This window comes from Rana temporaria, chromosome 6 (assembly GCF_905171775.1).
Source record: "Rana temporaria chromosome 6, aRanTem1.1, whole genome shotgun sequence".
NCBI lineage: Eukaryota > Metazoa > Chordata > Amphibia > Anura > Ranidae > Rana > Rana temporaria.
Window position 1 is genome coordinate 992847 of NC_053494.1, and position 17337 is coordinate 1010183.

At 51.0% G+C, this 17337-nt stretch overlaps 1 protein-coding gene across 9 annotated transcripts in view; it reads left to right on the plus strand.

Annotated features, from left to right (window-relative positions):
- Positions 1–17337, plus strand: part of LOC120942891 (glutenin, high molecular weight subunit PW212-like) — a 41332-nt gene that overhangs the window by 2802 nt on the left and 21193 nt on the right. For 4 of the 9 annotated variants that reach the window (XM_040355833.1, XM_040355835.1, XM_040355842.1 and 1 more), the window contains exons 2-17: positions 3279–3338; positions 4363–4416; positions 5854–5901; positions 7912–7959; positions 9221–9259; positions 9379–9426; positions 9530–9556; positions 10201–10242; positions 10454–10501; positions 10809–10835; positions 12189–12233; positions 12999–13040; positions 13166–13207; positions 15490–15537; positions 15682–15708; positions 17077–17190. In XM_040355833.1, the coding sequence (XP_040211767.1) occupies positions 3279–3338; positions 4363–4416; positions 5854–5901; positions 7912–7959; positions 9221–9259; positions 9379–9426; positions 9530–9556; positions 10201–10242; positions 10454–10501; positions 10809–10835; positions 12189–12233; positions 12999–13040; positions 13166–13207; positions 15490–15537; positions 15682–15708; positions 17077–17190 (759 nt within the window). The remainder of the gene's footprint in view (positions 1–3278; positions 3339–4362; positions 4417–5853; positions 5902–7911; positions 7960–9220; positions 9260–9378; positions 9427–9529; positions 9557–10200; positions 10243–10453; positions 10502–10808; positions 10836–12188; positions 12234–12998; positions 13041–13165; positions 13208–15489; positions 15538–15681; positions 15709–17076; positions 17191–17337) is intronic. The other 5 variants (XM_040355836.1, XM_040355840.1, XM_040355837.1 and 2 more) reach the window with 3 other exon arrangements.

Below are 17337 nucleotides of genomic sequence, written 5' to 3' on the forward strand. Positions count from 1 at the left end.
GCTGGGGGTTGTAGTGCTCCAGAATACACCCTCTCATGGTGGGGGGGTTGCTATGCTGGGGGTTGTAGTGCTCCAGACACCAGATGATGGTGGGATGAGGAGGGGGGTGAAGATCTTCACAGTTTGCTCACAATCTGGTGGTAGAGTGAGAAACCTGCAGAGTTCTGGTTGGGAGGACAAGAGACGGGAGGAGGTGAGAGGGGCCCACCGGACAAAGGGAGACCCAGGAATCCAGATCTGTGTGTTCAGGATTATCACCTTTATTCCATGCGTTACAATTCATACTTACATAGTATTACATAGTTACATAGTATTACATAGTTACATAGTATTACATAGTTATATAGAAGGTGAGGTTGAAAAAAGACACAAGTCCCCCCTCTGTGTGTGATGAGATGTCAGTGTTACATTGTATATCTCTGTATGTTGGGGTCCTTCAGGTGATTATCTATTAGTTTCTTGAAACCATCGATGCCCCTCCCCCGCTGAGACCACCGCCTGTGGAAGGGAATTCCACATCCTTGCTGCTCTTACAGGAAAGAACCCTCTACATAGTTTAATGTTAAACCTCTTTTCTTCTCATTTTAATGAGTGGCCCCGTGTTTTATTAAACTCCCTTCCGGGGAAAAGTTTTCTCCCTATTGTGGGGTCACCAGTCCGGTATTTGTGAAATCCTCTCCCCTCCCCCGTCTCTTCTCCAGAGAGAATAAGTTCAGAGCTCCTCCCCTTTCCTCATCACTAATATCCTCCATTCCTCCTCCAGACCCTTTATTAGCTTTGTGATCCTCCTTTGTACTCTCTCCATTTCCAGTACATCCTTCCTGAGGACTGGAGCCCAGAACTGGACGGCATACTCCAGGTGCGGCCGGACCAGAGTCTTGTAGAGGGAGAATTATCCTTTTATCTCTGGAGTTGATCTCCTTATTAATGCCAATATTCTGTTTGCTCTGTTAGCAGCAGCTTGGCATTGCTGAGCCTCTCATCTACTAGGACCCCCAGAGGTTCTCCCCCCCCCCCATTGCTGAGCCTCTCATCTACTAGGACCCCCAGAGGTTCTCCCCCCCCCCCCATTGCTGAGCCTCTCATCTACTAGGACCCCCAGAGGTTCTCCCCCCATACCTGAGCCTCTCATCTACTAGGACCCCCAGAGGTTCTCCCCCCATACCTGAGCCTATCATCTACTAGGACCCCCAGAGGTTCTCCCCCCCATACCTGAGCCTCTCATCTACTAGGACCCCCAGAGGTTCTCCCCCCCATACCTGAGCCTCTCATCTACTAGGACCCCCAGAGGTTCTCCCCCCATACCTGAGCCTATCATCTACTAGGACCCCCATAGGTTCTCCCCCCCCATACCTGAGCTTCTCATCTACTAGGACCCCCAGAGGTTCTCCCCCCATACCTGAGCCTCTCATCTACTAGGACCCCCAGAGGTTCTCCCCCCATACCTGAGCCTATCATCTACTAGGACCCCCAGAGGTTCTCCCCCCATACCTGAGCCTATCATCTACTAGGACCCCCATAGGTTCTCCCCCCCCATACCTGAGCTTCTCATCTACTAGGACCCCCAGAGGTTCTCCCCCCCATACCTGAGCCTATCATCTACTAGGACCCCCCAGAGGTTCTCCCCCCCCATACCTGAGCCTCTCATCTACTAGGACCCCCAGAGGTTCTCCCCCCCATACCTGAGCCTATCATCTACTAGGACCCCCAGAGGTTCTCCCCCCATACCTGAGCCTATCATCTACTAGGACCCCCAGAGGTTCTCCCCCCATACCTGAGCCTATCATCTACTAGTACCCCCAGAGGTTCTCCCCCCATACCTGAGCCTATCATCTACTAGGACCCCCAGAGGTTCTCCCCCCCCCATACCTGAGCTTCTCATCTACTAGGACCCCCAGAGGTTCTCCCCCCCCATACCTGAGCCTATCATCTACTAGGACCCCCAGAGGTTCTCCCCCCCATACCTGAGCCTCTCATCTACTAGGACCCCCAGAGGTTCTCCCCCCATACCTGAGCCTCTCATCTACTAGGACCCCCAGAGGTTCTCCCCCCATACCTGAGCCTCTCATCTACTAGGACCCCCAGAGGTTCTCCCCCCATACCTGAGCCTATCATCTACTGGGACCCCCAGGTCCTTCTCCATCCTAGATTCCCCCAGAGGTTCCCCCCCCCAGTGTATAGATTGCATTTATATTTTTACCACCCAATTGCATTATTTTACATTTTTCTACATTGAACCCCATTAGCCATATAGCTGCCCCCCCCCATTAATTTGTTCAGATCTTCTTGTAAGGTTTCCACATCCTGTGGAGAAGTTATTGTCCTGCTTAGCTTAGTATTGTTCGCAAATACAGAGATTGCACTGCTTACCCCTCCCCCAGGTCGTTTATGAACAAATTAAATAGGATTGGTCCCAGCACAGAACCCTGGGGGACCCCACTACCCCCCCCCCACCCCCGACCATTCCGAGTACTCCCCATTTATCACCACCCTCTGAACTCGCCCTTGTAGCCATTCCATGTCCTCACCCCTATGGTTCATGTCCTCACCCCTATGGTCCATGTACTCCCCCTATGGTCAATGCCAATGGACCTTACTTTATCTAGATGTCAACTCACCTCCTCATAGAAAGGGAATCGATCGGTTTGGGAAGAACGATTCTCCATGAATCCATGCCGATTACTGCTAATGATCCCGTTCTCATTACTAAAATCTTGTATATAGTCCCTTATCATCCCATCCAAGATCTTACATACTATTGGTGTTAGGCTGACTGCCCTGTAATTCCCAGGGATGGATTTTGGGCCCTTTTTTTAAATATTGGTGCTACATTGGCTTTTCTCCAATCAGCTGGTGCCATTCCAGTCAGTAAAAATTAGGAACAATGGTCTAGCAATTACATTACATTATATTATAACATCTCCAGAGTGGTACCGCTGGTGAAATGGGCCCCTCATGGTCTCCAGGAACCGGAAGAACCTTTCTTCTTAATGGAAACTGCCCAATCCCTCTGAATGATGGATCCAGTTTGTACCAGATTTTATCTTTGGGGCAATTATGGTAGATTGCTGGTATGAAGGTGGAGACGTGGTTTGGAGGAGGGGAAGATTTAATGAGCTTTGGGAGGTCCACAGAGGCTTATTAGTAAAGTGACCCTGGAAACTGAAAATGGCATTTATTGACTGGTGGAGAAAAAGTCACCCAATGATTGGCCAGAAGAGCATTTCATTATGCATGTTATCTCTGCTCTGTTCAAATGTTCTTCCCATTTCCTTCAGGGGCCAAACCCCAGCAGAACGGCGGAGGAAATCCCATATATCAGCCGGATTATTCCAGGGGTGAGAGCAAGACTGCGACCAACCTCCCTCATATAACACCTGACTGGTGCCAACACCGCCTCTCTTTTATCCAGACTGACATTGCCTCTCTCCAGCCATCTGAACTGACTCCACCGACTTTACTGCCCACACAAATGCTCCCTGACCGACCTCCCATGGACACTGCCCCTTACCAACCCTCCAAATGGCCCACTGACTGCACTGCTCACCCAACTGCCCTAATGACTGATGTCCAGCTATCACCACCTCTCTCCAGACCTCTGACTTTACTGCCCACCCAACTGCCACCTGCCTGACATCCAACTGACACTGCCCCTTTCCAATCCTCAAAATGTCCCACTAACTACACTGCCCTAATGACTGATGTCCAGCTATCACTACCTCTCTCCAAACCTCTGACTTTACTGCCCACCCAAACTGCCCTAATAATGCACCTCCAACTTACATTGCCTTTCTCCAGACCCCTGACTTTACTGCTCACCCAACTGCCTCCTGACTGACTTCCCACTGACACTGCCCCTTTCCAACCCTCCAGCTGGCCAACTGACTGCACTGCCCACCCAACTGCCCCCTGACTGACCTCCAACTGACACTTCCCCTGTCCAACTCTCCAGTTGGCCCACTGACTGCACTGCCCACCAAACCTCCCTCTCAGACTGACCTCCAACTGACACTGACTCTCTCCACACATCTGACTTTATTGCCCACCCAACTTTCCCCCTTGACTGGCCTCCAACTGACACTGCTTTCTGATTACCCCACTGACTGTACTGTCCACCTAACTGCCCCTGAATGACCTCCAACACTGTGCCTTTAAAACCGTTCAACTACTCCACTGACTTTACTGCCCACTCAAGTGTACCCCTACCAACCTCCAACTGACAAAGTCCTTATCCAGCACTCTGACTTCACTGCATCCCCCTGACTCTTGCCATGGACAGTACTGACCATCTAATTGCCCACTGCGTGTCCATAGAGAGTTTGGAATTGTTTTCAATTTACTCCTATTCTTTCCTTTTTTTAGGTGCAGGAGTCCAACAGCCGGGACACACCGGTCCTCTGGGGGCAAAATCTGGAGGTTAGTTTTACCTATTTGGTTCTCTTACTTCAAAAACTTCAGCTGAATTGTCTACTGTCCTGTCTCCATCTACAATCTGACTACAACCGTCTATATCTACAGTCTGACCTGTGTATACACGACTACAACCGTCTATATCTACAGTCTGACCTGTGTATACACGACTAGAACCGTCTATATCTACAGTCTGACCTGTGTATACACGACTACAACCGTCTATATCTACAGTCTGACCTGTGTATACACGACTACAACCGTCTATATCTACAGTCTGACCTGTGTATACACGACTACACCCGTCTATATCTACAGTCTGACCTGTGTATACACTGACTACACCCATCTATATCTACAGTCTGACTACAACTGTCTATATCTACAGTCTGACCTGTGTATACACGACTACAACCGTCTATATCTACAGTCTGACCTGTGTATACACGACTACAACCGTCTATATCTACAGTCTGACCTGTGTATACACGACTACAACCGTCTATATCTACAGTCTGACCTGTGTATACACGACTACAACCGTCTATATCTACAGTCTGACCTGTATATACACAACTACAACCGTCTATATCTACAGTCTGACCTGTATATACACAACTACAACCGTCTATATCTACAGTCTGACTACAACCGTCTATATCTACAGTCTGACCTGTGTATACACGACTACAACCGTCTATATCTACAGTCTGACTACAGCCGTCTATATCTACAGTCTGACCTGTGTATACACGACTACACCCGTCTATATCTACAGTCTGACCTGTGTATACACGACTACACCCGTCTATATCTACAGTCTGACCTGTGTATACACGACTACACCCGTCTATATCTACAGTCTGACCTGTGTATACACCGACTACACCCGTCTATATCTACAGTCTGACCTGTGTATACACCGACTACACCCATCTATATCTACAGTCTGACTACATCTGTCTATATCTACAGTCTGACCTGTGTATACACGACTACAACCGTCTATATCTACAGTCTGACCTGTGTATACACGACTACAACCGTCTATATCTACAGTCTGACCTGTGTATACACTGACTACAACCGTCTATATATACAGTCTGACCTGTGTACACACCGACTACAACCGTCTATATCTGCAGTCTGACCTGTGTATACACCGACTACAACCGTCTATATCTACAGTCAGACCTGTGTATACACCGACTACACCCGTCTATACCTACAGTCAGACCTGTGTATACACCGACTACACCCGTCTATATCTACAGTCTGTTCTTTTTTAGATACCAAGTACAGCCATCCCTTTGTACAGTCTGATCTGTGTATACAATCTCTACAATTGTCTCTATCTGCAGTCTGACACGGTATATGTATTGACTAGAACCTTGTCTACACGTAGTATGACTATAACACTATATCAATATTTTTTGGGTGCAGGAAAATACCCTCAGAACCCATCTCAAGCTTACCAACAGGGTCCTTATGGTAAGTTTCTTCCTTGTTGATTTAGTTGACTGGAATTAGTGTGAAAGTGTCTGGTGGTTGATGGAAGGTTGGATGTATCTGGTGGTTGGAAGAAGGTTGGAGTTGTCTGGTGGTTGATGGAAGGTTGGATGTATCTGGTGGTTGTAGGAAGGTTTGGCGTTGTCTGATGGTTGATGGAAGGTTGGATGTATCTGGTGGTTGGAGGAAGGTTTGGAGATGTCTGGTGGTTGATGGAAGGTTTGGCGTTGTCTGGTGGTTGATGGAAGGTTGGAGTTGTCTGGTGGCTGTAGGAAGGCTTGGCGATGTCTGGTGGTTGGAGGAAGGTTGGATGTATCTGGTGGTTGGAGGAAGGTTTGGTGGTGTCCAATGGTTGGAGGAAGGTTTGGAGTTGTCTGGTGTTTGGTAGAAGGTTTGGTGCTGTCTGGGGGTTGGGGGAAGGTTTGGTGCTGTCTGGGGGTTGGAGGAAGGTTTGGTGCTGTCTGGGGGTTGGAGGAAGGTTTGGTGCTGTCTGGGGGTTGGAGGAAGGTTTGGTGCTGTCTGGGGGTTGGGGGAAGGTTTGGTGCTGTCTGGGAGTTGGAGGAAGGTTGGTGCTGTCTGGTGTTTGGTAAAAGGTTTGGTGCTGTCTGGGGATTGGAGGAAGGTTGGTGCTGTCTGGTGTTTGGTAGAAGGTTTGGTGCTGTATGGTGTTTGGTAGAAGGTTTGGTGCTGTCTGGGGGTTGGAGGAAGGTTTGGTGCTGTCTGGTGGTTGGAGGAAGGTTTGGTGCTGTCTGGTGGTTGGAGGAAGGTTTGGTGCTGTCTGGTGTTTGGTAGAAGGTTTGGTGCTGTCTGGTGGTTGGAGGAAGGTTTGGTGCTGTCTGGGGGTTGGAGGAAGGTTTGGTGCTGCCTGGTGTTTGGTAGAAGTTTTGGTGCTGTCTGGTGTTTGGTAGAAGGTTTGGGGCTGTCTGGTGTTTGGTAGAAGGTTTGGTGCTGTCTGGTGTTTGGTAGAAGGTTTGGTGCTGTCTGGGGGTTGGAGGAAGGTTTGGTGCTGTCTGGTGGTTGGAGGAAGGTTTGGTGCTGTCTGGTGGTTGGAGGAAGGTTTGGTGCTGTCTGGTGTTTGGTAGAAGGTTTGGTGCTGTCTGGTGTTTGGTAGAAGGTTTGGTGCTGTCTGGTGGTTGGAGGAAGGTTGGTGCTGTCTGGTGTTTGGTAGAAGGTTTGGTGCTGTCTGGTGTTTGGTAGAAGGTTTGGTGCTGTCTGGGGGTTGGAGGAAGGTTTGGTGCTGTCTGGGGGTTGGAGGAAGGTTTGGTGCCGTCTGGTGGTTGGAGGAAGGTTTGGTGCCGTCTGGTGGTTGGAGGAAGGGTTGGAGTTGTTTGGTAGAAAGTTTGGTGCTGTCTGGGGGTTCAAGGAAGGTTTGGAGTTGTCTGGTGTTTGGTAGAAGGTTTGGTGCTGTCTGGGGGTTGGGGGAAGGTTTGGTGCTGTCTGGGGGTTGGGGGAAGGTTTGGTGCTGTCTGGTGTTTGGTAGAAGGTTTGGTGCTGTCTGGTGTTTGGTAGAAGGTTTGGTGCTGTCTGGGGGTTGGAGGAAGGTTTGGTGCTATCTGGGGGTTGAAGGAAGGTTTGGTGCTATCTGGGGTTTGGGGGGGGAGCAAGTGTTGACTGGATCTAGTTTGAAAGAGGTTATGTGCTGGGGCTAGGTAAGAAGGGGTCAGGGAACTAGGGTAGGTTGGTGGTGGATTTGTTAATGTGGCTAGTTTGGAAGTGGTCAAGTGACTGAGGCCAGGTTGGTGGGGAAGTTTGTGACCAGGGCTGATTTGGAAGTGGTCAGGTTACAGAGGTAGGCTGGTGGGGGATTTGGTAACTGTTTGGAAGAGGTAAGATGACTAGGGCTAGGTTGAAACATGTAGGCTGGTGTGGGAGTTGGTGACTGGGTCTAGGTCAGAAGGGGTCAGGTGACTGGGGTAGGTTGTGGGAAGATGTGAGCTATGGTTTGTGGGCATGCAAAATGCATGGCAGGTACCAATACAATCTCTTCCTCAGGAATCGGAAATGGATATGGAGGACAGGGGGTAAAGGCTGGGAAATCAGGTGAGTGGTTTAGTTTTCCTCTCTATATTACATCTGAGATGTTTTTCATCTTGTACCCCTCATCTTGATGGTAGCTCTTGGATAGTATGTGTGGAACCTCTGTCTTGAACAAGCTCAGTTACAGTCTTAATGCAAGGGGCACTCCTAGGCACTGCCCAGGGGCCCCAGGTACATGGGGGCCCCACAATAATCTTGCATTACATCATACTTGCCAACTGTCCCGGATTTGCTGGGACAGTCCTGCTTTTTACTAAACTGTCCTAATATGGTTGTGTCCTGGGAGGCATCCCAGAACCTATACTGTGCCCTCCTGACCCTCCTGTACTGTGCCCTTCTGCATTCCCCCCTGTACTGTACCATTCTGCATTTCCCCTGTACTGTGCCCTTCTGCATTCCCCCTGTACTGTGCCCTCCTGCATTCCCCCTGTACTGTGCCCTCCTGACCCCCCCTGTACTGTGCCCTCCTGACCCCCCTGTACTGTGCCCTCCTGACCCCCCTTTACTGTGCCCTCCTGCCCTCCTGACCCCCCCTGTACTGTGCCCTTCTGCATTTTCCCTGTACTGTGCCCTACTGCATTCCCCCTGTACTGTGCCCTTCTACATTCCCCCTGTACTGTGCCCTTCTGCATTCCCCCATGTACTGTGCCCTCCTGACCCCCCCCTGTACTGTGCCCTCCTGACCCCCTGTACTGTGCCCTCCTGACCCCCCTGTACTGTGCCCTTCTGCATCCCCCCTGTACTGTGCCCTCCTGACCCCCCCTGTACTGTGCCCTCCTGCCCCCCCCCCCCTGTACTGTGCCCTTCTGCATTCCCCCTGCACTGTGCCCTCCTGACCCCCCCCTGTACTGTGCCCTCCTGACCCCCCTGTACTGTGCCCTCCTGACCCCCCCTGTACTGTGCCCTTCTGACCCCCCACCTGTACTGTGCCCTCCTGACCCCCCTGTAGTGTGCCCTTTGTGCTGACTAGTCTTTGATTTATGGAATGCTTTTCTTTTGTAAAATCGATTTTATTGAAAGTACTAATGAATATCTGTTTAATTCTATCAACTATTTTTACTTTATTTCTTGAAAGTAACTGTGTAAATTGGGGCAAGCTGGTGGGGCCCCAGTGCATTACTTTGCCCAGGGGCCCATGATGATATTAAGACGGCCCTGCTCAGTCACACAGAGTGTCAGTCACACAATGTCCTCCCGCCTTTCCTTTATAACTCCATTGAGCCCCCCTGGTTCACCATCACCAACTGTCTTCTTCAATCCCCAGGTCCGGGCCAGTATCCTCAGGCTGCTAAACAGAAACCAGGTAACTAGAAGGTGTTAAACGATAATATAATAAAATTGCTGCAAAGGGAAGCTCCCCTCATGGGCGGGTCTTCTGTGATTTGGGAATATGGTGGAATAAATATCTATTCTTTATTGCAGGTTATGCAAACAGAGCTGGAAGTTTCCTGGGCAATGTTCTTGGACAAGGTGAGACCCAAGTGATGATGAATTACATCTAAGATGTGGAACCTTTTTATAATCTATGTGCTTTTAAATACAACTGACTTTATATGTTTCGTTTCTTTTGTAGGCCAAGGAGCAAAATCACCCAAAGCTGGTAATTTACTTTCTTTCTAAATTGTTTTCATGAGTTAAAGGAACCTTTTCCCCCCTCGGGCCTGGTGTAGGTGCCCATTACAGCCCCCGTTCTCTTTGTGTCACCATTGATCCATTGCTCAGACTACATATGATACACTACTGTTATTCTGAATGTCTCCTCGGAGATATTTCATTACTAGAAGACCTTCCACCACCATGAATCACATGCAGACATTTAGATATCAATGGACTACAGTGGGTTATTCTGGTTCCAGGCTTCAGGTGCCCTTTACAGATTCTATGGAGAAGTTACATTGATCTGTAAAACTGTTTCATATTAATATCTTTCCTGACAACATGGAGAGTTTACTCCGGTGTTACCTTTTTGTCAATTGAAATAAATTGTTTTCATGAGTTAAAGGACCCTTTTTTTCCCTCAGGCCTGGTGTAGGTGCCCATTACAGCCCCCGTTCTCTTTGTGTCACCATTGATCCATTGCTCAGACTACATATGATACACTACTGTTATTATAAAACAGAGAGTTCCTAGGAGGGGGGAAATTGTGATGATGTGTATGAATGACCTTTCACCCCTATTTTCTTCTCTCTCTGAACATCATGTTTTTTTTAATGCAACCTCTCCAACCATCTTCTATATTTCCAGGTTACGGTGCAGCAGGATATCCAAACATCGCAGCTCAAGGAGGTATAATTGTCAATGTTTTGTATACTTTGTATATGTATTATTGGAGTAACATTATTCTGCATTCTATCTATCTATCTATCTATCTATCTATCTATCTATCTATCTATCTATCTATCTATCTATCTATCTATCTATCTATCTATCTATCTATCTGTCTATCACTTAGACCTCCTCTTCACTCTGGATGTATAATCTGTTGCATTCTCTGCAGGCTACGGGAATGGGGCTGCTGGATACCCGAGTAACATTGGCCAGCAAGGTATTAGTCTATCTAACACTCTCACTCCTATCAGTGCACAGTTAGTTTTCCAACCACTAGGTGGCACTTGTTTTGCTTTTGAATTCTATACAGGGTAATTCTGCACAGTTACAACATATATGAAAGAAAAACTTTCTTGTTGCTTACAGCAACCAATCAGCTTCTCTCTTTTATTCTAATTCTGGAGTAGAAACAGATGGTTCTTTTTTTGGACTCTCACATACATTCAGGCAGTATGTACAATGACAACTATGTTATTTACTCAGCTTGATAGAGTTCATGATGGTAGACATTCCTTCTTTTTCAGGTTATGGCGGGAAACCATCCAAAGCAGGTAGGTGTGCTCCGATCACCCCGATCTCCTCCTCCCCCCCCTGCCCCGGTGATATCAATGTCTACATATCTCCAAACAGCAGGGAACAGACATAAAAATGTGCATTGGTAATAAGGATCATCATCCACCAATCATCCCCAGTACCCACATTCACCAATCACCCCCCCTGCCCACCACCCACCAATCATCACCCCTGCCCACCATCCACCAATCATCACCCCTGCCCACCATCAACTAATCATCTCCACTGCCCACCTTCACCAATCATCCCCCCTGCCCACCATCCACCAATCCTCCCCCAGCCCACCATCCACCAATCATCCTCCCTGCCCACTATCCACCAATCATCTCCACTGCCCACCATCCACCAATCATCACCTCTGTCCACCATCAACTAATCATCCCCCCTGCCCACCATCCACCAATCCTCCCCCCAGCCCACCATCCACCAATCATCCTCCCTGTCCACTATCCACCAATCATCTCCACTGCCCACCTTCACCAATCATCCCCCCTGCCCACCATCCACCAATCCTCCCCCAGCCCACCATCCACCAATCATCCTCCCTGCCCACTATCCACCAATCATCTCCACTGCCCACCATCCACCAATCATCACCTCTGCCCACCATCAACTAATCATCTCCACTGCCCACCTTCACCAATCATCCCCACTGCCCACCATCCACCAATCATCCTCCCTGCCCACTATCCACCAATCATCACCCCTGCCCACCATCAACTAATCATTCCCCATGCTCACCATCCACCAATCCTCCTCCTTGCTCACCGTGCACCAATCATCCCCCATGCCCACCATCCACCAATCATCCCCCCTGCCCACCATCCACAAATCCCACACTCCAAATGACACGCTGGTAGTTTTATTGGCGCCTGTGTAAACTGACCCTAGTATGTGTGATTGTGAGTTCAGGACCTTAAATTGTAAGCTCTGTGAGTGCAGGGACTGTTGTGAAGGGTGACCACGTGTCTCGGATCGCAATTGGTAGGTCTGTCCCAGGTCCCGGGCATCTTTATTCCGGGACAATACAGGGTCCCGGTCTCTTACCCAAACCCAGAGGAGGGAAAAAAACTCTGTAAGGTTCCCCCAAAATGTATCACCTTCCCTCAACTCACCGGCTGAAGAAACTCCGACCTCAACAATTGTGGGGAGGATAAATATTCATATCTCAGTTATTAGCTGGTAGAAGGAGCCAATGAGCTGAGTTCAGGAACACCAGCGGAGCTGATTGGAATATGTGGGAAATGAAGAACGATTGGTTTGCTAGGAATAAAAGACGTGTCTTGGCTTGTAGAAAACGTCTTGTAACGTGTATGTTCTCTTTACTGTAGGATATGGAGCTGGGACCTTCCCACAGTATGCAGCCCAACCCCAAGGTGGGACTTTTATTTCTCTGATCTCTCTCCTCCTGTATTGGGTCTGGTGGTCTGTGAGGGTCCCGGGTCCCTAATAGCCAATTCCATTGTGTGAGGAGTAACCCCGTATACAGGGCCGTTTGAAGGAATTTGGGGGCCCCAAGCAAAATGGGGGCCCCAAGCACTCCACCCTGCAGGCAAAGCCTACGTTGGCGCTACACAAATTTTTTACACCCATGTTCTTACTCCTCCCCCCCTCCCTAGTCCCTAAGTTTTTCTATTCTCACCTCCCCTTCTTCCCTGTAGGCTGCCGCTGTAGCGTGGCCGAGCTCCTCTTCCTCATGTCAGTCCGGTGTTCTATCATTATGGGTCCCCTATCAGATAGTGACCAGGCCGGGCCGGGTACCGCACGGTAAAGGAGATTCAGTTTCCTGTGTTCCCAGCCGGACTGAAAGGAAGTGAGCACTCAGTGTGCACTTCCTGTCAGTCCGGCCGGGAACAGGAAACTGAATCTCCTGTACCACGCACGGTACCCGGCCGGACTGACAGGACTCCAGGAGGAAGGAAGAGGAGCTCGGCCACGCTACAGCCTGGGAAGGGGAAGTTGGGGGCCCCAGGCCAGCTCAGGGTCCCAAGCAATTGTTTGTTTTGCCTGTCCTGTAGCGACGGGCCTGCCCGTATAACAGTCCATTAATGCCCTCTACTAATGCCCCTCAGGTCTGGTCTTCTCTCTGTTCTTTGGGGCCTCCTCATTTTTCTCATCTTTTGTGCCTTCTGCCCACACAGGATATGGAGCCGCTAATTACCCCCAGTATGGCGAGCAAACCGGTAAAGTGACCCTTCATATTCTCAGAATAATGTTCAATGAAAGGACTTCTCCTGGAATTGGATAGATAGAGGGGCAAATCATTCTGCCCAAGGTGTCTGCTCATGTTTGTTTCTGTGTTTTCCAGGTTATGGAGCTGGAGGTTACCCTCAATATGGAGCTCAGGCTGGTAATGACTTCTGTCCCCCTTATTTCTTGATGCGTCCTTCATCCTCCTCGCTGTGTCCTTCATCCTCCTCGCTGTGTCCTTCATCCTCCTCGCTGAGTCCTTCATCCTCCTCATTGTGTCCTTCATCCTCCTCGCTGTGTCCTTCATCCTCCTCGCTGTGTCCTTCATCCTCCTTGCTGTATCATTCATCCTCCTCGCTGTGTCCTTCATCCTCCTCGCTGTGTCCTTCATCCTCCTCGCTGTGTCCTTCATCCTCCTCGCTATGTCCCTCATCCTCCTCGCTATGTCCTTCATCCTCCTCGCTGTGTCCTTCATCCTCCTCGCTGTGTCCTTCATCCTCCTCGCTGTGTCCTTCATCCTCCTCGCTGTGTCCTTCATCCTCCTCGCTGTGTCCTTCATCCTCCTCGCTGTGTCCTTCATCCTCCTCGCTGTGTCCTTCATCCTCCTCGCTGTGTCCTTCATCCTCCTCACTGTCTCTTTCTCTCTTTCGATCTTCTCATTATGTCCTTCATCCTCCTCCTTGCTATGTCCTTCATCCTCCTCGCTGTGTCCTTCATCCTCCTCGCTATGTCCTTCATCGTCCTCGCTGTGTCCTTCATCCTCCTCGCTGTGTCCTTCATCCCCCTCGCTGTGTCCTTCATCCTCATCGCTGTGTCCTCCTCGCTGTGTCCTTCATCCTCCTCGCTATGTCCTTCATCCTCCTCGCTGTGTCCTCCTCGCTGTGTCCTTCATCCTCCTCGCTGTGTCCTTCATCCTCCTCGCTATGTCCTTCATCCTCATCGCTGTGTCCTCCTCGCTGTGTCCTTCATCCTCCTCGCTATGTCCTTCGTCCTCCTTGCTGTGTCCTTCATCCTCCTCGCTGTGTCCTTCATCCTCCTCGCTGTGTCCTTCATCCTCCTCGCTATGTCCTTCATCCTCCTCGCTATGTCCTTCATCCTCATCGCTGTGTCCTCCTCGCTGTGTCCTTCATCCTCCTCGCTATGTCCTTCATCCTCCTTGCTGTGTCCTTCATCCTCCTTGCTGTGTCCTTCATCCTCCTCGCTGTGTCCTTCATCCTCCTCGCTATGTCCTTCATCCTCCTCACTGTGTCCTTCATCCTCCTCGCTGTGTCCTTCATCCTCCTCACTGTGTCCTTCATCCTCCTGGCTGTGTCCTTCATCCTCCTTGCTGTGTCCTTCATCCTCCTCGCTGTGTCCTTCATCCTCCTCGCTGTGTCCTTCATCCTCCTTGCTGTGTCCTTCATCCTCCTTGCTGTGTCCTTCATCCTCCTCGCTGTGTCCTTCATCCTCCTCGCTGTGTCCTTCATCCTCCTCGCTATGTCCTTCATCCTCCTCGCTGTGTCCTTCATCCTCCTCGCTGTGTCCTTCATCCTCCTCGCTGTGTCCTTCATCCTCCTCGCTATGTCCTTCATCCTCCTCGCTGTGTCCTTCATCCTCCTCGCTGTGTCCTTCATCCTCCTCGCTGTGTCCTCCATCCTCCTCGCTGTGTCCTTCATCCTCCTCGCTGTGTCCTTCATCCTCCTCGCTGTGTCCTCCATCCTCCTCGCTGTGTCCTTCATCCTCCTCATTATGTCCTCCATCCTCCTCGCTGTGTCCTTCATCCTCCTCGCTGTGTCCTCCATCCTCCTCGCTGTGTCCTTCATCCTCCTCGCTGTGTCCTTCATCCTCCTCGCTGTGTCCTCCATCCTCCTCGCTGTGTCCTTCATCCTCCTCGCTGTGTCCTTCATCCTCCTCGCTGTGTCCTCCATCCTCCTCGCTGTGTCCTTCATCCTCCTCATTATGTCCTCCATCCTCCTCGCTGTGTCCTTCATCCTCCTCGCTGTGTCCTCCATCCTCCTCGCTGTGTCCTTCATCCTCCTCGCTGTGTCCTTCATCCTCCTCGCTATGTCCTTCATCCTCCTCGCTGTGTCCTTCATCCTCCTCGCTGTGTCCTTCATCCTCCTCGCTGTGTCCTCCATCCTCCTCGCTGTGTCCTTCATCCTCCTCGCTGTGTCCTTCATCCTCCTCGCTATGTCCTTCATCCTCCTCGCTGTGTCCTTCATCCTCCTCGCTGTGTCCTTCATCCTCCTCGCTGTGTCCTCCATCCTCCTCGCTGTGTCCTTCATCCTCCTCGCTGTGTCCTTCATCCTCCTCGCTGTGTCCTCCATCCTCCTCGCTGTGTCCTTCATCCTCCTCATTATGTCCTCCATCCTCCTCGCTGTGTCCTCCATCCTCCTCGCTCTGCTTCCTTTCGGTCCTCCTTTGGCTGGAAATATTCAGGATCCTGTTCCTCTCTTCCTGCAGGGTACGGGACGAATGGTGGTCTGTATCCCGGGAACTTCCAGCAGCCAGGTAATAAAAATGTAATAATAGAATTTCCCAACATCTACTGATCTCCGTAATCCGGGAGTCTCATGTCCCCTCTCCATGACAGACGAGATTTGGGGTCCCGGGAAGGTTTGTCACTTATCTTCTGTTACTTTCTCTCTCTTCCAGGTTATGGTGGAAAGCCCCCGAAGGCGGGTAGGTCTCTTACATTTAAACACTTTATAAAGCTTTATCAGGGTTTCTGTTGAGAACTCCCATTGTGGTTCCATTCCTCCGGGGTGTACCCTCTCCTCCTCCCTTCTGTAACTGCCCCATCTCAGGTACTGCCCCTCCTCCGGGGTTTACCCTCTCCTCCTCCTCCCTTCTGTAACTGCCCCTCCTCAGGTACTGCCCCTCCTCAGGTACTGCCCCTCCTCCGGGGCGTACCCTCTCCTCCTCCTTCTGTAACTGCCCCTTCTCAGGCACTGCCCCTCCTCAGGGGCGTACCCTCTCCTCCTCCCTTCTGTAACTGCCCCTCCTCAGGTACCGCCCCTCCTCAGGTACTGCCCCTCCTCAGATACCGCCCCTCCTCATGTACTGCCCCTCCTCAGGTACTGCCCCTCCTCCTCCTCCCTTCTGTAACTGCCCCTCCTCAGGTACTGCCCCTCCTCAGGTACCGCCCCTCCTCAGGTACTGCCCCTCCTCCGGGGCGTACCCTCTCCTCCTCCTCCCTTCTGTAACTGCCCCTCCTCAGGTACCACCCCTCCTCAGGTAGTGCCCCTCCTCAGATACTGCCCCTCCTCAGGTACCGCCCCTCCTCAGGTACTGCCCCTCCTCCGGGGTGTACCCTCTCCTCCTCCTCCCTTCTGTAACTGCCCCTCCTCAGGTACCGCCCCTCCTCAGGTACTGCCCCTCCTCCGGGGTGTACCCTCTCCTCCTCCTCCCTTCTGTAACTGCCCCTCCTCAGGTACCGCCCCTCCTCAGGTACTGCCCCTCCTCCGGGGCGTACCCTCTCCTCCTCCTCCCTTCTGTAACTGCCCCTCCTCCGGGGCGTACCCTCTCCTCCTCCTCCCTTCTGTAACTGCCCCTCCTCAGGTACCACCCCTCCTCAGGTAGTGCCCCTCCTCAGATACTGCCCCTCCTCAGATACCGCCCCTCCTCATGTACTGCCCCTCCTCAGGTACTGCCCCTCCTCCTCCTCCCTTCTGTAACTGCCCCTCCTCAGGTACTGCCCCTCCTCAGGTACTGCCCCTCCTCCTCCTCCCTTCTGTAACTGCCCCTCCTCAGGTACTGCCCCTCCTCAGGTACCGCCCCTCCTCAGGTACTGCCCCTCCTCCGGGGCGTACCCTCTCCACCACCTTCTGTAACTGCCCCTCCTCAGGTACTGCCCCTCCTCCGAGGTGTACCCTCTCCTCCTCTCTCCATGTATACCACATCCACAGCACAGGTTCTTTGCTTGAATCCCATTTTCCAAATCTCTCTCGACTCACAAATATCCGTCTTCCATTGTCCGATTCTCTTCTCTCGACTTCTCTGTTCCTCCCGGATCTTCTTTAATAATTACGTCTCTCATCTTCCCGATAGGGTACAGGAATGGATACGGAGGTTACCCCAATGCCTACCAGCAGCAGCACCAACAGCAGCAGCAGCAGCACCAACAGCAGCAGCAGCAGCACCAACAGCAGCAGCAGCAGCAAGGTACTGAGATGTATAACCCACAGATAACGGTGTACCGGGGAACCTTGTAATCCAAAGCACTCGCATATCAAAGCGAGTTTCCCCATAGAAGTCAATGGAAACGAAGATAATTCGTTCCGCGTTGACTTCTATGGCATGCAACACTGC